Source organism: Heptranchias perlo, chromosome 34 (assembly GCF_035084215.1).
Source record: "Heptranchias perlo isolate sHepPer1 chromosome 34, sHepPer1.hap1, whole genome shotgun sequence".
Taxonomy (NCBI): Eukaryota; Metazoa; Chordata; class Chondrichthyes; order Hexanchiformes; family Hexanchidae; genus Heptranchias; species Heptranchias perlo.
In genome coordinates this window covers 30,383,582-30,410,212 of record NC_090358.1, presented here as the reverse complement: position 1 = coordinate 30,410,212, position 26,631 = coordinate 30,383,582, and the positions used below count along the sequence as shown (strand labels likewise).

Below are 26,631 nucleotides of genomic sequence, written 5' to 3'. Positions count from 1 at the left end.
TGGAGTGACCCCGGCCCGTGGGGGGGGGGGGGGGAGTGACCCCGGCCCGTGGGGGGGGGGAGTGACCCCGGCCCCTGGGGGGAGTTGACCCCGGCCCCTGGGGGGAGTTGACCCCGGCCCCTGGGGGGGGGGTGACCCCGACTGACCCCGGCCCCTGGGGGGGGGGGGGGGGGAGTGACCCCGGCCCCTGTTTGATATTTCTGGGTCGATCTGGAGTTGAAGATTTGTCCCCTGATGTTGCCGACTCTTCGGGGTCCTGCCCCCCGGGTCTGACCAGCTCTCCAGCAGCCTGAGCCCCTTCTCATCCCAAGCCCAGCAAGGGTCAGCGGCTGGGATCAGGAGCAGGAACCCCGGCTGATTCCGCTCCTCCACCTGTCCCCAGTGTCAGGTTTGAACATGAAGCCAGTAATCAGTGGGCACAAACTCGGGTATTTATATTGATCGTTTCCACAGATGGGTAAAGTGTCAGTGGTTGTTTTTGTTTGCCTTTCAGCGACACAGGCGCTGCACATCCTGTCTGAATATGGCTGGTATATCTTCTTCAGCTGCATTGCAGTGTACATGGTGCTGCAGAAAATCAGTGGCATGCTGCAGTCGAAGAGCCACGAGCGGATGCAAGCTTCGGAGGCTCAGCTCGGTACAAACTTTGTCTTATTTACATTACTGAGTGAGCTTTGGTTCTGTCAGCTCCCCATCTCACTGAATGTGTTTTGAACTCTAGTGAAATAACAGATTGTAAACTTCAAGGTTGGGCACCAGTCTCATATTTGGATTATTTTATGAATTTGTAACCTAAAAATCTGAATGAGAACAATTTAAAAAATAAACCAATGAGTCCTTAAAACCCGCTGGCCGGGCTGGACTGCCTTGTGATTAGCTGCAGTTTGTTCCTCAGCACAGCCATTGTTTCATTTTTTTCTTTTAAATTTCCCACCATATCCAACCCTGCTGGTTTAGCTCACTGTGTCAGCAACATTCCTGGGCCACCCCTCCCACCTTCTCCACTCTGCCCCTTTCTCCCTCCGAGAAATCGAAAAGGCTAATGTTACAACTAGAGGGAGGAAGATTTGCGACAGCTGTACAAAGCCCTGGTTGGACCACACCTGGAGCACTGTGTTCAGTTCTGGGCACCGCACCTTAGAAAGGACATACCGGCCTTGGAAGGAGTGCAGTGCAGATTCACCAGAATGTTACCAGGGCTCCAAGGGTTAGATTTTGAGGCGAGATTACACAAACTAGGCTTGTACCCCCTGGAATATAGAAGGTTAAGGGGCGATTTGATTGAGGTTTTTTAGGATTTTGAAAGGAATTGATAGGGTAGATAGAGAGAAAACTTTCCCGCTGGTGGGGAGTCTAGGACAAGGGGGCATAACCTTAAAATCAGAGCCAGGCCATTCTGGAGTGAAGTCAGGAAACACTTCTTCACACAAAGGGTGGTAGAAGTTTGGAACTCTCTCCCACAAAAAGCAGTAGATGCTCGCTGATGGAGTTAGGATACAGATCAGCCATGATCTCGTTGAATGGTGGAACAGGCTCGAGGGGCTGAATGGCCTCCATCTGTTTCCTATGTTCCTTCAGCTATCCAACTCACTTTATTCCTGCCCTGCAGTCTATCCCTGCAAAGTTGAACGGGAGAGAAAATGAGGCAAAATAAAGTGGGAGAGAAAAAAAATGAATTAGGAGTGAGAGAAAGAAACAGAAAGAGGAGAAAGGGGAAGTGAGACGGAAACAAGGGAAGGACAGGAAACACAATCAAGGCAAAGAGAGAGATTGAATGGAAGGAGATAGAAAGAAAGGTGAGAGACGGGAAAATGACTTCTCTTCCCACCCCTGCACCATCACCATGGGAGTTCCCCAAGGATCTATCCTTAGTCCTCACCTCTTCCTCATCGATATGCAGCACTGTGTGTGGGCAGGGACATGGACGCTGAGGATATCCAGCCCTGCCTCGCCTGTTCTCTCCATTGCTTGTCCAGCATCCATCTTAGATGAGCTGCAGTTCCCTCCAGTTAAACACTGGGGAGACCAAAACCATCATCTTCAGCCCGAGCCACAAAACCCTTCGCCCACCCTCCCCCCCCCCGCCGACCCCTTCGCCCTCCCCCCTCCCCCCCCCGCCGACCCCTTCGCCCTCCCCCCCCCGCCGACCCCTTCGCCCTCCCCCCGCCCCCGCCGACCCCTTCGCCCTCCCCCCCCCCCCGCCGACCCCTTCGCCCTCCCCCCCCCCGCCGACCCCTTCGTTCCCCCCCCCCCGCCGACCCCTTCGCCCTCCCCCCCCCGCCGACCCCTTCGTCCCCCCCCCGCCGACCCCTTCGTCCCCCCCCCGCCGACCCCTTCGTCGTCCCCCCCCCCCCCCCGCCGACCCCTTCGTCCCCCCCCCCCCCCCCCCTGCCGACCCCTTCGTCCCCCCCCCCCCCCCCTGCCGACCCCTTCGTTCCCCCCCCCCCCCGCCGACCCCTTCGTCCCCCCCCGCCGACCCCTTCGTCCCCCCCCGCCGACCCCTTCGTCCCCCCCCCGCCGACCCCTTCGTCGTCCCCCCCCCCCCCCCGCCGACCCCTTCGTCGTCCCCCCCCCCCCCCCCCTGCCGACCCCTTCGTTCCCCCCCCCCCCGCCGACCCCTTCGTCCCCCCCCGCCGACCCCTTCGTCCCCCCCCGCCGACCCCTTCGTCCCCCCCCGCCGACCCCTTCGTCCCCCCCCCGCCGACCCCTTCGTCGTCGTCCCCCCCCCCCCCTGCCGACCCCTTCGTTCCCCCCCCCCCCCGCCGACCCCTTCGTCCCCCCCCCCGCCGACCCCTTCGTCCCCCCCCCCGCCGACCCCTTCGTCCCCCCCCCCCCCCCCCCTGCCGACCCCTTCGCCCCCCCCACCCCTTTGCCCCCCCACCCCAATGTCTCAGGCTGAACCAGACTGTTCTCCTCAGCTAAGCTTCTGACCCCATATCTTCTCCAGCTCCATATTATCGCCGGTCTCCGCCCTGCCTCGTCATATCTGCTGCTCCAGACTTGACTCTTCCAATGTTCCCCAGGCCGGCCTTCCACCTTCCACCCTCTGAAAACTTTCGCTCATCCAAATTTCTCCGATCCCACACCGAGTCCCATTCACCCACCATCCCCCTCCAACCCATACTCTCCCCCGCACCCGAATTCTCCATTCCCCTGGCGTCCTGGTTTCTTGTACATTTCCCCCCCCCATTGGTGGCCGTGCCTTCAGCTGTTGCGGCCCTAAGCTCTGGAATTCCCTCTGACTCTGACCTGTGCTCCCGCTGGGTGTCACTGCGTGATCTTTGACCTGTGCTGCCGCTGGGTGTCACTCCGTGATCTTTGACCTGTGCTGCCGCTGGGTGTCACTCCGTGATCTTTGACCTGTGCTCCCGCTGGGTGTCACTGCGTGATCTTTGACCTGTGCTGCCGCTGGGTGTCACTCCGTGATCTTTGACCTGTGCTCCCGCTGGGTGTCACTGCGTGATCTTTGACCTGTGCTGCCGCTGGGTGTCACTCCATGATCTTTGACCTGTGCTCCCGCTGGGTGTCACTGCGTGATCTTTGACCTGTGCTCCCGCTGGGTGTCACTGCGTGATCTTTGACCTGTGCTCCCGCTGGGTGTCACTGCGTGATCTTTGACCTGTGCTCCCGCTGGGTGTCCACTGCGTGATCTTTGACCTGTGCTCCCGCTGGGTGTCACTGCGTGATCTTTGACCTGTGCTGCCGCTGGGTGTCACTGCGTGATCTTTGACCTGGGCTCCCGCTGGGTGTCACTGCGTGATCTTTGACCTGTGCTCCCCGCTGGGTGTCACTGCGTGATCTTTGACCTGTGCTGCGCTGGGTGTCACTCCGTGATCTTTGACCTGTGCTCCCGCTGGGTGTCACTGCGTGATCTTTGACCTGTGCTCCCGCTGGGTGTCACTGCGTGATCTTTGACCTGTGCTCCCGCTGGGTGTCACTGCGTGATCTTTGACCTGTGCTGCCGCTGGGTGTCACTGCGTGATCTTTGACCTGTGCTCCCGCTGGGTGTCACTGCGTGATCTTTGACCTGTGCTCCCGCTGGGTGTCACTGCGTGATCTTTGACCTGTGCTGCCGCTGGGTGTCACTCCGTGATCTTTGACCTGTGCTGCCGCTGGGTGTCACTGCGTGATCTTTGACCTGTGCTCCCGCTGGGTGTCACTGCGTGATCTTTGACCTGTGCTCCCGCTGGGTGTCACTGCGTGATCTTTGACCTGTGCTCCCGCTGGGTGTCACTGCGTGATCTTTGACCTGTGCTCCCGCTGGGTGTCACTGCGTGATCTTTGACCTGTGCTCCCGCTGGGTGTCACTGCGTGATCTTTGACCTGTGCTCCCGCTGGGTGTCACTGCGTGATCTTTGACCTGTGCTCCCGCTGGGTGTCACTGCGTGATCTTTGACCTGTGCTGCCGCTGGGGTGTCACTCCGTGATCTTTGACCTGTGCTCCCGCTGGGTGTCACTGCGTGATCTTTGACCTGTGCTCCCGCTGGGTGTCACTGCGTGATCTTTGACCTGTGCTCCCGCTGGGTGTCACTGCGTGATCTTTGACCTGTGCTCCCGCTGGGTGTCACTGCGTGATCTTTGACCTGTGCTCCCGCTGGGTGTCACTGCGTGATCTTTGACCTGTGCTCCCGCTGGGTGTCACTGCGTGATCTTTGACCTGTGCTGCCGCTGGGTGTCACTGCGTGATCTTTGACCTGTGCTCCCGCTGGGTGTCACTGCGTGATCTTTGACCTGTGCTCCCGCTGGGTGTCACTGCGTGATCTTTGACCTGTGCTCCAGCTGGGTGTCTCTCCCTGTCGGGGGGCGTGGTTTTGTAAAATTGCTGCCGTTGCATGAACGAGCAAACATCTGATTAAAAATATTAAAATAAAATCGAATTTTCTCCGACAAAGCCACGTTTGCCTGTCCCAGACACAGAACGTTTGATCAGTTTATTTGTTAACAAGTAAGAAAATTCCTGAAATCAAAACAGAAAACCCTGGAACCACTCAGCAGGTCAGGGGGCATCTGTGGAGAGAGAAACTGAGTTAACGTTTCAGGTCGATGACCTTTCATCAGTTCTGATGAATCTTTTCGTTTTTATTTCAGATTTTCAGTACTGCAGTATTTTCCTTTTGTTTTAATGAAATTCCTGATGTGCTTATGAAGAGCCATTTTCTCAATGGCCCAGATTTTGCAGTGTGAACGATGCACACTGTTATTAATGTGCAAATCAGTCAGCAACTTGTGGTGAGGAAGAGATTCCCCGTGATTTGCGAATCGCCATGAGTTGCTGGATGATTTGTGCTGCTCTGCCGATAGCCTCGCGAAAACAGCAGCTCGTCTGCAACCTCCCCGTGAGTTTCATGAAGTTGCTGCATTTGCGCATTAATTACCCGTTAAACTGGCCACAGAAAGTCAGTGTAAATACCCTTTCAACAACGCGATAATTGTTAATGACGGCTAATCAGCCTCTCAAGCCCAGTAAGTGAACAATTCAAAGTGTGGAATCTCATTCCTTCAGGTTGTGAATTGTTGGAGATTTTAAAAATGTCAAATTTCAACTTACTTTTTTTTTTACTTTGTCTTTTTTCTCTCTCTCTCAATCCAATCTTTCGTTCCTTCTCTCTTTCTCTTTCTGTACCTGATTTGACTCTAATTCACCCTCCTTCTCCGTCCTTCCTCTGTTTATTTCTCACTCGTTAAATCTCATTAATTAAGGAGACACGCTGTCCTGTTGTTCACCAAGATCCCAAATGCCCCTGTTGCCCTCGCTTGTGTTATCGGTTCACACTTCCAGCAACTTTGTCAGCAAAAGAATTTAAAACCTAAATGTGCACAAACAAGTCTAAATTCCAGAGATGCCCCGCTCCAGCAAATTCTGGGCCAATGTTAAATTATCCGCACAGACTGGTGTATGTCACTGTGTTACCCGAGCTAGACTCCATCCTGCTCTCTGGCCACTGTCTGAGGCTGAACCAGACAGTTCACAACCTCGGTGTCCTGTTGGACCCTGAGCTAAGCTTCCGACCCCGTCCCCTCTCCCATCACCAAGACCGTCTACTTCCACCTCCATAACATCGTCCGTCTCCACCCCTGCCTCAGCTCATCTGCTGCTAAAACCCTCATCCATGCCTTTGTTACCTCTAGACGCGACTATTCCAATGCTCTCCTGGCCGGCCTCCCATCTTGCACTCTCCATAAACTTGAGCTCATCCAAAAGTCCGCTGCCCGTATCCTAACTCGCACCAAGTCCCGTTCACCCATCACCCCTGTGCACGCTGACCTACATTGGCTCTCGGTACAGGAACGCCTCGATTTTAAAATTATCACCCTTGTTTTCAAATCCCTCCATGGCCTCACCCCTCCCTATGTCTGTATCCTCCTCCAGCCCTACAATCCTCCGAGATCTCTGCACTCCTCCAATTCTTGCCTCTTGTGCATCCCTGATTTTAATCTCTTTACCATTGGCAGCCGTGCCTTCAGCTGCCTGGGCCCTGAGCTCTGGAATTCCCTCCCTAAATCTCTCCGCCCCCCTACCTCTCTCTCCTCCTTTAAGACACTCCTTGAAACCTGCCTCTTTGACCGAGCTTTTGGTCACCTGTCCTAATATCTCCTTATGTGGCTCGGTGTCAAATTTTGTTTGATAATCGCTCCTGTGAAGCACCCTGGGATGTTAAAGGCGCTATATAAATGCAAGTAGCTGCTGTTTTATGTTCCAGGGGTTTGTTATTTTTGCTGTATTTCCTGGTCTTATGTGTTTTAGAATGATTTTGCTTTTGGAGCTTGTAACGATTGGACCTTGATGATGTGGTGAAGGAAGTTTTGCACCTTTCACAGGGTGATCAGTAGGTGGGACAGACTCCCGGATAGAGCGGAAAACCCTGGAATCAATAACCAATCAGATACAGTGTGGGGAGGAGCCTTTACAATCTCTCTGGATGAGTTGAGATTCCTCATCATTAATTATTTTTGTTCCAGTTTTAAAAGAATAAAAGGGGGCAGTGGCTGCATGGATATGAAATTGGCTGAGTGACAGGAAACAGAGAGCAGTGGTGAACGGTTGTTTTTCGGACTGGAGGGAGGTGTACAGTGGTGTTCCCCAGGGGTCAGTGCTGGGACCACTGCTTTTCTTGATATATATTAATGAATTGGACTTGGGTGTACAGGGCACAAATCAGTTCCGAGGAGTGGTTGTACACCTGGAGGACAGCACAGATAAAGGGATGTCCAAGATCATGGAGGGATTGACACAAGGTTGAGAATTTGTAATTTGAGGTGTTGGGTGATTGGGAACTAATGTCAGTCAGCAAGGATGGGAGTCATGCGTGAGTGGAACTTATTGAGGGATAAAATACGGCAGCAGAGTTTTGGATGAATTGAAATTTATGGAGGTTGGATGATGGGAGGCTAGCTAAGAGAACATTAAAATAATCACGCCAGGATGTGACAAAGGCATATATGAGCATATGAGTGGCAGAGGTAGGGGCAGAGGTGGAAGATTTCATGGAGGTTGAGGCACTCTTTGAAATGGAGAGGATTTGGGGTTGAAAACTCAGTTTGAGGTTGAAGAGAATTATGAAGTTGTGAACAATCTGGTTCAGTCTGAAATAGTGGCTGAGGAGGGGGATAGAAACATAGAAATATAGAAAATAGGAGCAGGAGTAAGCCATTCGGCCCTTCGAGCCTGCTCCACCATTCAATATGATCATGACTGATCCCCTATCTCAATACCATATTCCCGCTCTCTCCCCATAACCTTTGAAGCCTTTTGTGTCTAGAAATCTATCTAGCTGCTTCTTAAATATATTCAGTGACTTTGCTTCCACAGCCTTCTGTGGTAGAGAATTCCACAGGTTCAACATCTTCAGGGTGAAGAAATTTCTCCTCATCTCAGTCCTAAATGTCCTACCCCGTATCCTGAGACTGTGACCCCTCGTTCTAGACCCCCCAGCCAGGGGAAACTTCCTCCCTGCATCCAGTCTGTCCAGCCCTGTCAGAATTTTATATGTTTCAATGAGATCCCCTCTCATTCTTCTAAACTCTAGTGAATACAGGCCGAGTCGACCAAATCTCTCCTCATACGACAGTCCTGCCATCCCAGGAATCAGTCTGGTGAACCTTCGCTGCGCTCCCTCCATGGCAAGTATATCCTTTCTTAGGTAAGGAGACCAAAACTGCACACAATACTCCAGGTGTGGTCTCACCAAGGCCCTGTATAACTGCAGTAAGACATCCTTGCTCCTGTACTCAAATCCTCTTGCAATGAAGGCCAACATACAATTTCCCCTCCTAATTGCTTGCTGCACCTGCATGTTTGCTTTCAGTGATTGGTGTACAAGGACACCCAGGTCCCTTTGTACATCAACATGCCCCAATCTATCACCATTTAAATAATACTCTGCCTTTCTGTTTTTCCTTCCGAAGTGGATAACTTCACATTTATCCACATTATACTGCATCTGCCATGTATTTGCCCACTCACTCAACTTGTCTAAATCACCTTGAAGCCTCTTTGCATCCTCCTCACAACTTATGATCCCACATAGTTTTGTGTTGTCAGCAAACTTGGAAATATTACAACTGGTTCCCCCATCCAAATCATTGATCTAGATCGTGAATAGCTGGGGCCCAAGCACTGATCCTTGTGGTACACCATTAGTCACTGCCTGCCACCCGGAAAAAGACCCATTTATTCCTGCACTCTCTTTCCTGTCTGTTAACCAATTTTCAATCCATGCCAGTATATTACCCCATGTGCTTTAATTTTGCACACTAACCTCTTATGAGGGACTTTATCAAAGGGTTTATGTGCACAAATCATTGAAAGTGGCAGGGCAGGTTCAGAAAGTGGTTAAAAAAGCATAAGGGATCCTGGGCTTTATAAATAGAGGCATGGAGTACAAAAGTATGGAGGTTATGATGAACCTTTATAAAACACTGGTTCAACCACAACTGGAGTATTGTGTCCAGTTCTGGGAACTGCACTTTAGGAAGGATGTGAAGGCCTTAGAGAGGGTGCAGAAGAGATTTACTAGAATGATTCAAGGAATGAGGGACTTTAGTTATGTGGATAGACTGGAGAAGCTGGGGTTGTTCTCCTTGGCACAGAGACAGTTGCGAGGAGATTTGATCGAGGTGTTCAAAATCAGGAAGAGTCTGGACAGAGTAGATGGAGAGAAACTGTTCCTATTGGCAGAAGGGTCAAGAACCAGAGGACATAGATTTAAGGTGATTGGCAAAAGAACCAAAGGCGACATGAGGAAAAACTTTTTTACACAGCGAGTGTTTAGGATCTGGAATGCACTGCCCGAGGGGGTGGTGGAGGCAGATTCAATCATGGCCTTCAAAAGGGAACTGGATAAGTACTTGAAAGGAAAAAATTTGCAGGGCTACGGGGATAGGGCGGGGGAGCGAGACTAGCTGGATTATCCTTGCAGAGAGCCAGCATGGGCTTGACGGGCCGAATGGCCTCCTTCCGTGCTGTAACCTTTCTATGATTCTATAAAAGTGCCAGGTGTTTGTCATTTGTACAACATTAATGAATTTTTTTTAAAGAGGAAAATGATTGTCCAAGAAAAGCTTGAAGCACTTTTTTGTGGAAGTTGCTTCATTAAATGGATAGATTCTCACAGCTTTATTTAACTGTGTTGATTCTCTATGAAAACAGAACCATCACTAATCGTCCGGCGGCAGGAAGCGATGGATGCTGCTCGCCACAGGATGCAGCAGGAACTGGACGCACAGGCAGTGAAATACCGAGAGAAGCAGAAAGAAGTAAGGGGCATCGAGTGAGCGGGGACCGGGCACAGGTGGACAATTTGGGTTTTATAAATAGGGGCAGAGAGTACACGAGTAGAGAAGTAATGAGGAATTTACACACAGTATCCAATAGGCCACAGTTCGAGTCCTGTGTACAGTTTTAGGTGTCCCATTATAGAAAGGACATTGAAGCCATAGGGAGCGTAGATTCACCAGGATGGTACCAGGGATGGGAAACTCTAGTTATGAGGAGGGACTTGAGATACTGGGACTGTTTCCACTGGAGCAGAGAAGGGTAAGAGGAGATTTAATAGAAGTCTTTAAAATTATGAAGGGTTTTATCGAGTGAATAGGGAAAGATTATTTCCTCTAGTTGGGGAGTCATCAATTTAAGCAGAGGGAGATCCAGGGCTATGGGAAGAGAGCGGGACAGTGGGATTAGTTTGGGATTGATACAGGGCTATGGGGAGAGAGCGGGGCAGTGGGATTAGTTTGGGATTGATACAGGGCTATGGGGAGAGAGCGGGGCAGTGGGATTAGTTTGGGATTGATACAGGGCTATGGGGAGAGAGCGGGGCAGTGGGATTAGTTTGGGATTGATACAGGGCGATGGGGAGAGAGCGGGGCAGTGGGATTAGTTTGGGATTGATACAGGGCGATGGGGAGAGAGCGGGGCAGTGGGATTAGTTTGGGATTGATACAGGGCTATGGGGAGAGAGTGGGGCAGTGGGATTAGTTTGGGATTGATACAGGGCTATGGGGAGAGAGTGGGGCAGTGGGATTAGTTTGGAATTGATACAGGGCTATGGGGGGAGAGTGGGGCAGCGGGATTAGTGGAGCAGGCATGGAAACAATTGGTCAGATGGTCTCATTCTGTGCTGTCGACCTGAATGGGAATTACAACTGGCATTGCGTGCCCTGGGTTAGGAGGGGAAGTTGCCCAGAGTGGCTGTTCAGAATGCTCATCACCGACTCCTCCCCCCCGGCTGGAATCGTATGTGTTGATTTTCAGCGAGGACAGGATCGATCTTTCCTGTTCTGCCCCCCACAGTCCAATAGCCGGTGAACACGGTCTGCGCTCATGGGAATCACATCCAGCAAGTAGGGAGAGGAAACTAGCGAGAAACAAATGGGAAGAACAAGGAGTATTAATTGCATAAAGTTTAAATTTGTCAAGGGAAGCAGCTTATTTTCTAGATTTATTTCCACATAGTAATTACATTCCAAAGCATTAATGCTACATTCCTGGTCCCTCTATAGCTCCACAGTCGCCCACCTCCCCACTGTTTTTCCTCGTAATTTAGGTTCATTCTGTTGCAAAATCGAGCTGTTACTTGAGTCTGTGAAATTGTTTAAAGGCAACTCGTAGCTTCGTGCCATGTTGCGGTTATGTTGTCGTACTTGTGTGACTCTGTGGTTGTCGTGTAACGTTACTGTTGTTCTACACAGATTGAAGAAGAGAAGAGGAGGGAGAAAATCGAAGCGTGGGACAATATGCAAGAAGGAAAGAGCTCCCGGAAATACCCAAACCTGAATCCTGTAATGTGATCTTGTTACGTTTTGTTGTTATTTATGACTGAGATGTTTATAACGACCACTGCCTAAATCCCAGTGAGCTGTGTTTGAACTGCAGGACTAATTGATGTTTTTATCTTTGTTTAACATCAGGAGCCAGAATCCAGTGCATCGAGTGCAGCAAAGCCCAAACCTGATAAAAAGACCCTGAGGGGTGGTGAGTGCTCCCAGTCTCCGACACCCATTCCAACTCAATAATTAACCTCTTCTGCAAAATGTTTATACACACAGTGAATAATTTAAAGTCAAGATATCTTCACTGCACTAAACAAAATATTGCCAGGGCACCGGCTTTAAGTTGGCACAAAGGGGGTTAATAGTTCCAGGGTCTCAGTAACGGCATCAAGTCGCCAGGGGTTGGGGTGATAATGTGGGTCAGCTCGGCTACAGTCTAACTGCTGTATGATTGAAGTACCGTGTCTCTGTGTAGTGACTGGTGGTTTAATAGCTATCATAGTAGGTGTACAGCACAGGAGGAGGCCATTTGGCCCATCGTGCCAGTGCCGGCTCTTTTGAAAGAGCTATCCAACTAATCCCATAGATCTGTAAATTTTTCCCTTCAAGTATTTATCTAATTCCCTTTTGAAAGTTATTATTGAATCTGCTTCCACCGCCCTTTCAGGCAGCGCATTCGAGATCATCATAACTCGCTGCGTAAAAAAAATGTTTCCTCATGTCCCCTCTGGCTCTTTTGCCGATCGCCTTAAATCTGTGTCCTCTGGTTACCGACCCTTCTGCCACTGGAAACAGTTTCTCCTTATTTACTCTATCAAAACCCTTCATGATTTTGAACACCTCTATCAAATCTCCCCTTAACCTTCTCGGCTCTAAGGAGAACAATCCCAGCTTCTCCAATCTCTCCACATAACTCAAGTCCCTCATCCCTGTAAATCTCTTCTGCACCCTCTTTAAGGCCTTGACATCCTTCCTAAAGTGTGGTGCCCAGAATTGAACACAATACTCCAGCTGAGGCCTAACCAGTGTTTTATAAAGGTTTAATTTAACCTATCTCTTGAATTTATCACTTGTTATAACTCCCTAGTTGTTGCCTTCCCAGCTGGTGTGTTCTAGTGTGATCCCCAGAATCCCAGCAAGGAGCTGTACAGACACCTCCCAGTTTAGACAATGGGCCCTTGGGGAACTCAGGTCAAAAGGGGAACGGTGAAATGTGTTTTTATGATTAATGTAGAATTGTGTGTTGAGATGGCAAAGACAGCCTGAGTCCTTGGTGTTGGATTTTGCAGGTTTCAATCCTCTGACGGGAGATGGCGGAGGCTCGTGTTCGTGGAGACCAGGTCGCAGGGGCCCGTCGGCAGGCGCCTGAGGTTAAAGTTCGGTCAGCGCCCATTCTGCCAATCAGCACTGACCACCGACGAGAAACACTATCCTGTCACCAAAGCTCGTCAAGTTGAGTCATTTTATTCTGCTCTGATTAGTTTCAACTTTGCTGTTAGTCACAGCTGACTTTTAACATTCACTTTTTATTAGTGTAAAGAAACTGATCTCTCACAGTAATTAACTTAGGATTTTGGTGTTTACTCAACTGAAACTTGATGAAATTGACAGCTATGAATGATGTCATCCTTGTAAATGGCAGTCCAGCCAATGGGGATGTCTGAAAATGGACATGGGTAGTGGCGATAAAATGTCTTAAGTGAACATTCCTAGCTTTTAAATATCGAAATGAGTAGCAAAGATTATTTTGTTTTAGCTGATGATGAAAAGCATCAAACATGTTTGAGATTCCTCATTTTAAATGGATGTGCGATTACTAGGATATTGTACTTGTTTTCTTCATCTGGTTATTTAATAAATGTACATCCTGTTTCGATGAATGGATCTTGACTTTATATAAAAAGACATCTGCATCTGACAGTGTGTAGATAGATACCCGTGTGTGTGTGTGATTCTGTGCATACCCGTGTGTGTGTGTGTGTGTGATTCTCTGGATACCCGTGTGTGTGTGATTCTCTGGATACCCGTGTGTGTGTGTGATTCTCTGGATACCCGTGTGTGTGTGATTCTCTGGATACCCGTGTGTGTGTGATTCTCTGGATACCCGTGTGTGTGTGATTCTCTGGATACCCGTGTGAGTTTCATAGAATCATAGAAATTTACGGCACAGAAGGAGGCCATTTGGCCCATCATGTCTGTGCCGGCCGAGAAAGAGCTATCCAGTTTAATCCCACTTTCCGGCTCTTGCTCCATAGCCCTGTAGGTTACAGCACTTCAGGTGCACATCCAGGTACTTTTTAAATACAATGAGGGTTTCTGCCTCTCCCACCCTTTCAGGCAGTGAGTTCCAGACCCTCACCACCCTCTGGGTGAAAAAAAATCTCCTCAGCTCCCCTCTAATCCTTCTACCAATTATGTGAAATCTATGCCCCCTGGTCACTGACCCCTCTGCTAAGGGAAATAGGTCCTTCCTATCCACTCTATCTCGGCCCCTCATAATTTTATACACCTCAATTAAATCTCCCCTCAGCCTTCTCTGTTCTAAAGAAAACAACCCCAGCCTATCCAATCTTTCCTCATAGCTAAAATTCTCCAGCCCTGGCAACATCCTCGTAAATCTCTGTACCCTCTCTAGTGCTATCACATCTTTCCTGTAATGTGGTGACCAGAACTGTGCGCAGTACTCCAGCTGTGACCCAACTAGTGTTTTATACAGTTCCAGCATAACCTCCCTGCTCTTATTATCTGTGCCTCAGCAAATAAAGGAAAGTATCCCGTATGCCTTCTTAACCTCCTTATCTACCTGTCCTGCTACTTTCAGGGATCTGTGGATTATTGTGTATTCCCTTGCCTTGTTTGCCCTCCCCAAATGCATTACCTTGCACTTCTCCGGATTGAATTCCATTTGCCACTTTCCTGCCCATCTGACCAGTCCATTGATATCTTCCTGCACTCTACAGCTTTCCTCCTCACTATCAACCACACGGCCAATTATTGTATCATCTGCAAACTTCTTAATCATGCCCCCTACATTTATGTCTAAATCATTAATAAATACCACAAAAAGCAAGGGACCTCCAACTGAGCCCTGCAGAACTCTACTGGAAACAGCCTTCCAGTCACAAAAACACCTGTCGACCATTACCCTTTGCTTCCTGCCAGTGAGCCAATTCTGTCGGTACCTGTGCGTGTTTCTCGACCTGTCCGCAACCTTTGATACACGGTTGAGCACATCATCTTAGGAGCATCAGAACAGGAGTAGGCCATTCAGCCCCTCGAGCCTGTTTCCCCATTCAATGAGATTATGGCTGATCTGTTAACAAAAATCTATCAATCTCAGATTGCCATTTGCGGAAGAGAGTTCCAAACTTCTACCACCCTTTGTGTGTAGAAGTGTTTCCGAACTTCACTCCTGAAAGTCCTGGCTCTAATTTTTAGGCTCTGTCCCCGAGTCCTAGACTCCCCAACCAGCGGAAATAGTTTCTCTCTATCTACCCTATTACTTCCCTTAATATCTCGAAAACTTCGATCAAATCACCCCTTAATCTTCTAAATTCCAGGGAATACATAGGAACCAACGCCTCTCCTCCGTTGTCCAGCTGGGTGGGACTGCGCTCACCTGATTCCATTCTTATCTATCCAGTCGTAGCCAGAGAATTACCTGCAATGGTTTTTCTTCCCACTCTCGCACTGTTACCTCTGGAGTCCCCCAAGGATCTATCCTTGGCCCCCTCCTATTTCTCATCTACATCCTGCCCGTCGGCGACATCGTCTGAAAACACGACGTCAGGTTCCACATGTACGCTGATGACCCCCAGCTCTACCTCACCACCACCTCCCTCGACCACTCCACTGTCTGATTTGTCACACTGCTTGTCCAACACAGGATGAGCAAAGATTTCCTCCAACTAAACATTGGGAAGACCAAAGCCACCGTCTTTGGTCCCTGCCACAAATTCCGTTCTCGTGCCACGGGCTCCGTCCCTCTCCCTGGCCACTGTTTGAAGCTGAACCAGACAGTTTGCAACCTTGGCGTCCTATTTGACCCTGAGCTGAGTTTCCGACCGCATATCCTCTCCATCACCAAGACCGTCTACTTCCACCTTCCACATCGCCCGTCTCCACCCCTGCCTCAGCCTATCTGCTGCTGAAACCCTTATCCGTGCCTTTGTTACCTCTAGACTTGACTGTTCCAATGCTCTCCTGGCGGCCTCCCATCTTCCACCCTCCGTAAACTCGAGCTCACCCAAAACTCTGCTGCCTGTATCCTAACTTGCACCGAATCCCGTTCTCCCATCACCCCTGTGCTCGCTGACCTACACTGGCCCCGGTCCAGGAATGCCTCTATTTTAAATTTCTCATCCTTGTTTTCAAATCCCTCCATGGCCTTGCCGCTCCCTATCTCTGTAACCTCCTCCAGCCCCTACAACCCTCCGAGATCTCTGCGCTCCTCCAATTCTGGCCTTTCGCGCATCCCCGATTTTAATCGCTCCACCATTGGCGGCCGTGCCTTCAGCTGCCTAGGCCCTAAGCTCTGGAATTCCCTCCCTAAACCTCTCCACCTCTCTCGCCTCCTTTTATGATGATCTTTAAAACCTACCTCTTTGACTGAGCTTTTGGTCACCTGTCTTAATATCTCCTTATGTGGCTCAACAACATAAATGCAAGTTGTTGTTATGGATACTTGTGCGTGTGTGTTCTTGTAGATCTCTGTGTGTGTGTGTGTTCTTGTAGATCTCTGTGTGTGTGTGTGTTCTTGTAGATCTCTGTGTGTGTTCTTGTAGATCTCTGTGTGTGTTCTTGTAGATCTCTGTGTGTGTGTGTTCTTGTAGATCTGTGTGTGTGTGTGTTCTTGTAGATCTCTGTGTGTGTGTGTTCTTGTAGATCTCTGTGTGTTCTTGTAGATCTCTGTGTGTGTGTGTTCTTGTAGATCTGTGTGTGTGTGTGTTCTTGTAGATCTGTGTGTGTGTTCTTGTAGATCTGTGTGTGTGTGTGTTGTAGATCTGTGTGTGTGTGTGTTGTAGATCTGTGTGTGTGTGTGTGTGTGTTCTTGTAGATCTGTGTGTGTGTGTGTGTGTTCTTGTAGATCTGTGTGTGTGTGTGTGTTCTTGTAGATCTCTGTGTGTGTGTGTTCTTGTAGATCTCTGTGTGTGTGTGTTCTTGTAGATCTCTGTGTGTGTGTGTTCTTGTAGATCTCTGTGTGTGTGTGTTCTTGTAGATCTCTGTGTGTGTGTGTGTGTGTTCTTGTAGATCTCTGTGTGTGTGTGTGTGTGTGTGTGTTCTTGTAGATCTCTGTGTGTGTGTGTGTGTGTTCTTGTAGATCTCTGTGTGTGTGTGTGTTGTTGTAGATCTGTGTGTGTGTGTGTTGTAGATCTGTGTGTGTGTGTGTTGTAGATCTGTGTGTGTGTGTGTTGTAGATCTGTGTGTGTGTTCTTGTAGATCTGTGTGTGTGTTCTTGTAGATCTCTGTGTGTGTGTGTGTTCTTGTAGATCTCTGTGTGTGTGTGTGTTCTTGTAGATCTCTGTGTGTGTGTGTGTTCTTGTAGATCTGTGTGTGTGTTGTTGTAGATCTGTGTGTGTGTGTGTGTGTGTTGTAGATCTGTGTGTGTGTTCTTGTAGATCTGTGTGTGTGTTCTTGTAGATCTGTGTGTGTGTTCTTGTAGATCTGTGTGTGTGTTCTTGTAGATCTCTGTGTGTGTGTGTTCTTGTAGATCTCTGTGTGTGTGTGTTCTTGTAGATCTCTGTGTGTGTGTGTTCTTGTAGATCTCTGTGTGTGTGTGTGTTCTTGTAGATCTCTGTGTGTGTGTGTGTGTGTTCTTGTAGATCTCTGTGTGTGTGTGTGTGTTCTTGTAGATCTCTGTGTGTTCTTGTAGATCTGTGTGTGTGTTCTTGTAGATCTGTGTGTGTGTTCTTGTAGATCTCTGTGTGTGTGTGTGTTGTTGTAGATCTCTGTGTGTGTGTGTGTTGTTGTAGATCTGTGTGTGTGTGTGTGTGTTGTAGATCTGTGTGTGTGTGTGTGTGTGTGTGTGTGTGTGTGTGTTGTAGATCTGTGTGTGTGTGTGTTGTAGATCTGTGTGTGTGTGTGTTGTAGATCTGTGTGTGTGTTCTTGTAGATCTGTGTGTGTGTTCTTGTAGATCTGTGTGTGTGTTCTTGTAGATCTGTGTGTGTGTTCTTGTAGATCTCTGTGTGTGTGTGTTGTTGTAGATCTGTGTGTGTGTGTGTGTGTGTGTGTTGTAGATCTGTGTGTGTGTGTGTGTGTGTGTTGTAGATCTGTGTGTGTGTTGTAGATCTGTGTGTGTGTTGTAGATCTGTGTGTGTGTTCTTGTAGATCTGTGTGTGTGTTCTTGTAGATCTGTGTGTGTTCTTGTAGATCTGTGTGTGTTCTTGTAGATCTGTGTGTGTTCTTGTAGATCTGTGTGTGTGTTCTTGTAGATCTGTGTGTGTGTTCTTGTAGATCTGTGTGTGTTCTTGTAGATCTGTGTGTGTGTTCTTGTAGATCTGTGTGTGTGTTCTTGTAGATCTGTGTGTGTGTTCTTGTAGATCTGTGTGTGTTCTTGTAGATCTGTGTGTGTGTTCTTGTAGATCTGTGTGTGTGTGTGTGTTCTTGTAGATCTCTGTGTGTGTGTGTGTTCTTGTAGATCTCTGTGTGTGTGTGTGTTCTTGTAGATCTCTGTGTGTGTGTGTTCTTGTAGATCTCTGTGTGTGTGTGTTCTTGTAGATCTCTGTGTGTGTGTGTTCTTGTAGATCTCTGTGTGTGTGTGTTCTTGTAGATCTCTGTGTGTGTGTGTTCTTGTAGATCTCTGTGTGTGTGTTGTTGTAGATCTCTGTGTGTGTGTGTTGTTGTAGATCTCTGTGTGTGTGTGTTGTTGTAGATCTCTGTGTGTGTGTTGTTGTAGATCTCTGTGTGTGTGTGTTCTTGTAGATCTCTGTGTGTGTGTGTTCTTGTAGATCTGTGTGTGTGTGTTCTTGTAGATCTGTGTGTGTGTGTTCTTGTAGATCTGTGTGTGTGTGTGTGTGTGTTCTTGTAGATCTCTGTGTGTGTGTGTGTTCTTGTAGATCTCTGTGTGTGTGTGTGTGTGTGTGTGTGTGTGTTCTTGTAGATCTGTGTGTGTGTTCTTGTAGATCTGTGTGTGTGTTCTTGTAGATCTGTGTGTGTGTTCTTGTAGATCTCTGTGTGTGTGTGTTCTTGTAGATCTCTGTGTGTGTGTGTTCTTGTAGATCTCTGTGTGTGTGTGTTCTTGTAGATCTCTGTGTGTGTGTGTGTGTTCTTGTAGATCTCTGTGTGTGTGTGTGTTCTTGTAGATCTCTGTGTGTGTGTGTGTTCTTGTAGATCTGTGTGTGTGTGTGTGTGTGTTCTTGTAGATCTCTGTGTGTGTGTGTTCTTGTAGATCTCTGTGTGTGTGTTGTTGTAGATCTCTGTGTGTGTGTGTTGTTGTAGATCTCTGTGTGTGTGTGTTGTTGTAGATCTCTGTGTGTGTGTGTTGTTGTAGATCTCTGTGTGTGTGTTGTTGTAGATCTCTGTGTGTGTGTGTTCTTGTAGATCTCTGTGTGTGTGTGTTCTTGTAGATCTGTGTGTGTGTGTTCTTGTAGATCTGTGTGTGTGTGTGTGTGTGTTCTTGTAGATCTCTGTGTGTGTGTGTGTTCTTGTAGATCTCTGTGTGTGTGTGTGTGTGTGTGTGTGTGTGTTCTTGTAGATCTGTGTGTGTGTTCTTGTAGATCTGTGTGTGTGTTCTTGTAGATCTGTGTGTGTGTTCTTGTAGATCTCTGTGTGTGTGTGTTCTTGTAGATCTCTGTGTGTGTGTGTTCTTGTAGATCTCTGTGTGTGTGTGTTCTTGTAGATCTCTGTGTGTGTGTGTGTGTTCTTGTAGATCTCTGTGTGTGTGTGTGTTCTTGTAGATCTCTGTGTGTGTGTGTGTTCTTGTAGATCTGTGTGTGTGTGTGTGTGTGTTGTTGTAGATCTGTGTGTGTGTGTGTTGTTGTAGATCTCTGTGTGTGTGTGTTGTTGTAGATCTCTGTGTGTGTGTGTTCTTGTAGATCTCTGTGTGTGTGTGTTCTTGTAGATCTGTGTGTGTGTGTGTGTTCTTGTAGATCTCTGTGTGTGTGTGTGTTCTTGTAGATCTGTGTGTGTGTGTGTGTGTGTTGTAGATCTGTGTGTGTGTGTGTGTGTGTTGTAGATCTGTGTGTGTGTTGTAGATCTGTGTGTGTGTTGTAGATCTGTGTGTGTTCTTGTAGATCTGTGTGTGTGTTCTTGTAGATCTGTGTGTGTGTTCTTGTAGATCTGTGTGTGTGTGTGTTCTTGTAGATCTCTGTGTGTGTGTGTGTTCTTGTAGATCTCTGTGTGTGTGTGTTCTTGTAGATCTGTGTGTGTGTGTTCTTGTAGATCTCTGTGTGTGTGTTCTTGTAGATCTCTGTGTGTGTGTTCTTGTAGATCTCTGTGTGTGTGTGTGTTCTTGTAGATCTCTGTGTGTGTGTGTTGTTGTAGATCTCTGTGTGTGTGTGTGTTGTTGTAGATCTCTGTGTGTGTGTGTGTTGTTGTAGATCTCTGTGTGTGTGTGTTGTTGTAGATCTGTGTGTGTGTTCTTGTAGATCTGTGTGTGTGTTCTTGTAGATCTGTGTGTGTGTGTGTTCTTGTAGATCTGTGTGTGTGTGTTCTTGTAGATCTCTGTGTGTGTGTGTTCTTGTAGATCTCTGTGTGTGTGTGTGTTCTTGTAGATCTCTGTGTGTGTGTGTTCTTGTAGATCTCTGTGTGTGTGTGTTCTTGTAGATCTCTGTGTGTGTGTGTTGTTGTAGATCTCTGTGTGTGTGTTGTTGTAGATCTGTGTGTGTGTGTGTTGTTGTAGATCTCTGTGTGTGTGTGTGTTCTTGTAGATCTCTGTGTGTGTGTGTTCTTGTAGATCTCTGTGTGTGTGTGTTGTTGTAGATCTCTGTGTGTGTGTTGTTGTAGATCTCTGTGTGTGTGTGTTCTTGTAGATCTCTGTGTGTGTGTGTGTTCTTGTAGATCTCTGTGTGTGTGTGTTCTTGTAGATCTCTGTGTGTGTGTGTTCTTGTAGATCTCTGTGTGTGTGTGTTGTTGTAGATCTCTGTGTGTGTGTTGTTGTAGATCTCTGTGTGTGTGTGTTCTTGTAGATCTCTGTGTGTGTGTGTGTTCTTGTAGATCTCTGTGTGTGTGTGTTCTTGTAGATCTCTGTGTGTGTGTGTGTTCTTGTAGATCTCTGTGTGTGTGTGTTCTTGTAGATCTCTGTGTGTGTGTGTGTGTTCTTGTAGATCTCTGTGTGTGTGTGTGTTCTTGTAGATCTCTGTGTGTGTGTGTGTGTGTTGTAGATCTCTGTGTGTGTGTGTTGTTGTCGATCTCTGTGTGTGTGTGTTGTTGTCGATCTCTGTGTGTGTGTGTTCTTGTAGATCTCTGTGTGTGTGTGTGTTCTTGTAGATCTGTGTGTGTGTGTGTGTGTGTGTTGTTGTAGATCTGTGTGTGTGTTGTAGATCTGTGTGTGTGTTGTAGATCTGTGTGTGTGTTGTAGATCTGTGTGTGTGTTGTAGATCTGTGTGTGTGTTGTAGATCTGTGTGTGTGTTGTAGATCTGTGTGTGTTCTTGTAGATCTGTGTGTGTGTTCTTGTAGATCTCTGTGTGTGTGTGTGTTCTTGTAGATCTGTGTGTGTGTTCTTGTAGATCTGTGTGTGTGTTCTTGTAGATCTGTGTGTGTGTTCTTGTAGATCTGTGTGTGTGTTCTTGTAGATCTCTGTGTGTGTGTGTGTTGTAGATCTGTGTGTGTGTGTGTGTGTTCTTGTAGATCTCTGTGTGTGTGTGTTGTAGATCTCTGTGTGTGTGTGTGTGTTGTAGATCTCTGTGTGTGTGTGTTCTTGTAGATCTCTGTGTGTGTGTGTGTTCTTGTAGATCTCTGTGTGTGTTTGTGTGTGTGTGTTCTTGTAGATCTCTGTGTGTGTGTGTGTTCTTGTAGATCTGTGTGTGTGTGTGTGTGTGTGTGTGTGTGTGTGTGTTCTTGTAGATGTGTGTGTGTGTGTTCTTGTAGATCTCTGTGTGTGTGTTCTTGTAGATCTCTGTGTGTGTGTTCTTGTAGATCTGTGTGTGTGTTCTTGTAGATCTGTGTGTGTGTTCTTGTAGATCTGTGTGTGTGTTCTTGTAGATCTCTGTGTGTGTGTGTGTTCTTGTAGATCTCTGTGTGTGTGTGTGTTCTTGTAGATCTCTGTGTGTGTTTGTGTGTGTGTGTTCTTGTAGATCTCTGTGTGTGTGTGTGTGTGTTCTTGTAGATCTCTGTGTGTGTGTGTGTGTGTGTGTGTGTGTGTTCTTGTAGATCTCTGTGTGTTCCCGATGACTGCACTGTTAGTGCCTCGGGATGTCTGCTGACCTCCCCAGGACCTCAGCCTAGCATTTTGCCAAATTTCATCCATGTAGGAACATTGCAAAAAAAAAAGTCCACTCTAAATCCAGAAACCTGTTATAGTTGGGACAGCGCTGATTTTCAGTGTAATCGTAGTAAATTCTAAGAAACTCTTTCATTCTCCAATAAAAAGGAGGCCAGATTCACTCTCAGTGTGAAATTTCAATTAGTTCCTCTCTGTTTCCCCTTAAATCACTGCCCAGAACTTTATCTTTGATATTCGATCATAGGCAGCATTGAAAATGTGCAGAATAAATTAAATTCAATCAGGAAAATTCTTTCTGGTTTAATTGCAAAGCATGAATTTCTGCTGTGATTTGAACTTTGTGCCTTTGGTTTAAAATATTGCTTCCCTCATCCTCCATCCTGATGTGGTGGTGTTTTATCCCCAGTATTTCAGGCAGCGAGAGGATCCTTCAGTTTATGAAAGCATGATGCCATTGTATGATAGATTTATTCATAAAATGGATCACCATATCTAAAGTGCGTAGGATCAGGAAGAATGTTGTTTGAACCGTGATCCTGAGAGCTGAGTCACCTCCTGAATTCACTACACGGTAAGGGTTTCTCAGGAAGCACTAGAGGGCGTTGGAGCTTTATTTGATGCTGGTCTGTTTTGTGATGGAAGTTTAAGCAGATCGCACTTGTACAGATTGCAGGTAGAAATATCGGAAATGTTTTACAAAAGTTTAGCGGTGCAGCTGCAGCAGTAACCAGATGTCCTGTTTATGGCATCCCATAGTTCAGATTTGGTAAATTTAATGTGGTAGAAAGATTTCCTCTCAGTATCTGAGTTAATACCAACTCCCTTACTTGGTCTGACAAGTTTTCAAAATGCTCAGACTTAAATCAGACTATCTGAGAACACAAGGTAATTTAAACAGCTGATTTTTCCCCTCCCCCCGAACAGAGAAGGCGGGGGGGGGGGGTCTAATGCAGGTATTCAAAATGAGGAAAGGTTTTGAGAGGATGAACAGTGAGAGATTGCTTCCTCTTGTGGTTAAACCGGATTATCACTGGAAGAGTGATGGGGGAAATTAGGAGAAATGTTTTCACACAGAGTTATTAGAACATTGAATGCTTTACTGCAGGGCGCCAATGAGGCAGAGACTGGAACATCAGTTAAAAGGAACATAGGGACAGGAGTAGGCCACAGGGAATAAGGAAGCCACATACTCCTGGGAAAATAAAAATCTAAATGGGGTAGAGTTGCAAAGGGATCTCAGGGTGCAGATTCACAAATCGTTAAAAGTAACAACACAGGTTAACAAAGCCATAAAAAATGCAAACAAAGCACTGGGGTTCATTTCTATAGGAATCAAATTCAAAAGTAGACAAATTATGTTAAACTTGTATAGAACCTTGGTTAGACCACACTTGGGGTACTGCGCACAGTTCTGGTCTCCATATTACAAAAAGGATATGGAGGCACTAGATAAAGTGTAAAAAAGATCTAAAAGGATGATACCAGAACTGAGAGGGGATAACAACAGTAAAGACTGAACAGACTGGGGCTCCTTTCTCTAGAAAAGAGAAGGCTGAGGGGGTGACCTGATAGAAGTCTTTAAAATTATGAAAGGGTTCAATAGGGTAAACGTAGAGAAAACATTTCCACTTCTGGGGGAGACCAAAACTGGGGGCCATAAATATAAGATGGTCACTAATGAATCAAATAGGGAATTCAGGAGAAACTTCTTTACTCAGAGAGTAGTTAGAATGTGGAACTCACTACCACAAGGAGTAGTTGAGGCAAATAGCATAGATGCATGAGGGAGAAAGGAATAGAAGGATATCCTGATAGGGGTAGATGAAGTAGGGAGGGAGGAGGCTCATTTGGAACATAAACACCAGCACAGACCAGTTGGGCCGAATGGCCTGTTTTTGTGCTGTGTGGATGAACAGAGAGTCCTAGGGGTTCAAATTTGTAATTCCCTAAAAGTGCGAGAGCAGGTAGATAAAGCCATAAAAAGATTGAAAAACATTTTATTCATATGGGTAAAGAAGTACCTGATAAATTTGTATAAGGGTTTGGATCGGCCACAGTCTGAGTACTGACTGCAATTTTGGGTGCTCCACAATAGAAAGGACATTAAAGCCGCAGAAAGGGTACAGCGTAGATTCACCAGGATACCAGGGATGGGAAACTCTAGTTATGAGGAGGGACCTGAGATACTGGGACTGTTTCCACTGGAGCAGAGAAGGCTGAGAGGAGATTTAATAGAGGATTTTAAAGTTATAAAGGGTTTTGATAGTGAATAGGGAAAGACTGTTCCCTCTAGTCAGTGACGGGGTCGGTGGGGGGGGGTCATAGATTTAAAATTGTCACTAAGAGAGTGAGGAGAGAGATTAGGAGAAATTTATTTATACAGAGGATTGTTGGAGCATGGAATGCTTTGTCACAGGGAGTGGTTGAGGCAGAGAGATCATTGCATCTTTACAGGGAAAATTAGATAAATATTTGAAGCAGAGCAAGATACAAGGCTATGGGGAGAGAGTGGGGCAGGGGGATTAGTTTTGGATTGCTCCAGCAAAGAGCCGGCACAGACATGATGGGCTGAATGGTTCTAAGGTTTATATACATTTGTCTGATCATTGGGGATAAATATATGAATAAATAATTAAACACGGTTTAAGCTGTTTTGCCAGTACTTGCTTTTTAAATGCATGATTGATGGATCCTTGGAGGTTGCACTGCAGTTTGAGGCCTGCCACTGTATTTAAAGGGGAGCCAGCACAAACTGAAAGGATCACTATTTTTATATGTCCATCAGTAATTACAGGGCAAAACCGTTCTCTGCACTGCCACAAAGAACCAGCAACCCAACCACACCAACTGACTGAAACAGCTGACTTCGTGACAGCAGGAAATGTTTGTAATAATTATGCTGTTCAAAAGAAAATTATGGATTACAACTTCAAGTTTTAAAAAGATCAAAATTGCACTTTAAAAAAATGACAATTTGTAGCCTTACTTTGGATGCAATTGCTCAACATAATTAAATTAAAGGGAGAAACTTATAGAGGAGACAGGTTGATGTATTTTTTAAAAGTTGTTTTACACGCAGTAGTCAGATGGAATACAAAGTGTAGAAATCTGCTTAAAATAACTGATGCAATGTTAAAATCAGTAGGAAATAACTCAGTAACAGAATTAGATACACTATGACCAGACTCTGGCCCAGATTTTCCTGGGGACTTATGCCATTCAGCGTAGGGAGCCTTGAACGGTGTAAAAAAAGAGGAAATTATGGAGTGACTTACGCCATTAATTACACCGCTCCGTATTTTCCTGGGACTTTCACCCCCCCCTCCACCATTGCCCCTCGCCGCAAACAGTTAGAGGCTAGTTATCATAGATTTATCCGCATTGAAATCAATGGCAATTGTTATGTTCCTGCATTTAAGCCAGTTTTCATACCTCTGCCACTTAAGACTTAAAAATAATGCTTATGGTGACCTAGCAGTGGACCGATATTGACTCTCGCATTCACTGAATCAAACTGACTTTTAAATGATGCTGAAAATAATTTTGAGCTCCTAAAGAATTTGTTTCCTTTCAGAGTAAAAATAACAGCAATTTCTGAGCCAAAGAAGGAAGTTTGAGCAAAATACCTGAAGCTGACACAAGGAGATTGTGTTGTTCCAGGTAAAAATAAACATCCATAAAACAGCAGAGGGTCAGTCTTACCAACTGGTGAATGTTTATCAGAACTTTCAGAGTTCAGACTAAAACCAGTTCCAGAGATGATCATTTAATGCTGCTCTGTATAAGGTCACTACTGAGATTCTAATAGACTTCACAGCTCAAATCAAACGTGCAATTGTGTTCAAGAGAACTTTCTGGAACGGTGTGTTTCCAGCCCAACCAGGAAGGAAGCAGTTCTGGGGAATGAAGTGGGGCAGGTGGAGCATGTTTCAGTGGGGGAGCATTTGGGGAACAGTGATCATAATATCATTAGGTTTAGAATAGTTATGGAAAGGACTAGGAACAATCAAATGTGAAAATGCTTAATTGGAAGAGGGCAAATTTCACTGAGTTAAAAATGGATCTTGCCCTGCTGGGTTGGAATCAAAAATTGTTAGGCAAAACAGTAATTGAACAATGGGAGGCCTTCAAAGAGGAGTTGGTTCGGGTACAGAGTGGACACATTCCCACGAGGGGGAAAGGAAGGGCATCCAAAGCTAGAGCTCCCTGGGTGACTAAAGATAGAGAGATCAAAATGAAACAGAAAAAGGAGGTTTATGACGAATGTAAGGATCATAATACAGTAGAGAACCAGGCTGAATACAGAAAGTACAGAGGGGATCTAAAATATGCAATAAGAGGGGAAAAGAGAGAGTACGAGAATAGATTAGCGGCTAACGTAAAAGGGAACGCAAAAGTCTTTTATAAACATATAAATAGTAAAAGGGTAGGCAAAGGAAGGGTGGGACCGATTAGGGACAAAAAATGATCTTCTTGTGGAGGCAGAGGGCACGGCTGAGGCACTAAATGAATAAATCGCATCGGTCTTCACTGGAGAAGAGGATGCTGCGATTGTAGCAGTAAAGGAGGAGGTGGGAGGGATACTGGATAGGATAAAAATAGATAAAGAGGAGGTACTTAAAAGGATGGCAGTGCTCAAAGTAGAAAAGTCACCGGGTCCAGATTGGATGCATCCTCGGTTACTGAGGGAAGTAAGGGTGGAAATTGCGGAGGCTCTGGCCACAATCTTCCAATCCTCCTTAGATATGGGGAGAGTGTCGGAGGACTGGAGGATTGCAAATGTTACACCCCTGTTCAAAAAAGGGGAGTGGCAATTACAGGCCAGTCAGTCTAATGTCGGTGGTGGGGAAACTTTCAGAGACAATAATCTGGGACAAAATTAATTGGCACTTGGGAAAGTATGGGAAATAAATAAAAGTCAGCACGGATTTGTTAAAGGAAAATCGTATTTGACTAACTAGATTGAGTTCTTTGATG

General features: G+C 46.8%; 1 protein-coding gene across 1 annotated transcript; it reads left to right on the top strand.

Annotated features, from left to right (window-relative positions):
• Nucleotides 1-438: 438 nt before the first annotated feature.
• On the top strand, nucleotides 439-13,151 carry selenos (selenoprotein S). The gene is made up of 5 exons (XM_067971655.1): nucleotides 439-637; nucleotides 9,650-9,756; nucleotides 11,191-11,280; nucleotides 11,410-11,473; nucleotides 12,561-13,151. The coding sequence occupies exons 1-5, from the start codon at nucleotides 454-456 to the stop codon at nucleotides 12,638-12,640; spliced, it is 525 nt and encodes a 174-aa protein (XP_067827756.1). The 5' UTR covers nucleotides 439-453; the 3' UTR covers nucleotides 12,641-13,151.
• The last annotated feature ends 13,480 nt before the right edge of the window (nucleotides 13,152-26,631 follow it).

Coding starts and splice junctions, on each gene's coding strand:
- selenos (XM_067971655.1), top strand. CDS start 454: ATGGGTAAAGTGTCAGTGGTTGTTTTTGTTTGCCTTTCAGCGACACAG. Junction 638..9,649: donor AGCTTCGGAGGCTCAGCTCG/GTACAAACTTTG, acceptor CTATGAAAACAG/AACCATCACTAATCGTCCGG. Junction 11,281..11,409: donor AATACCCAAACCTGAATCCT/GTAATGTGATCT, acceptor GTTTAACATCAG/GAGCCAGAATCCAGTGCATC.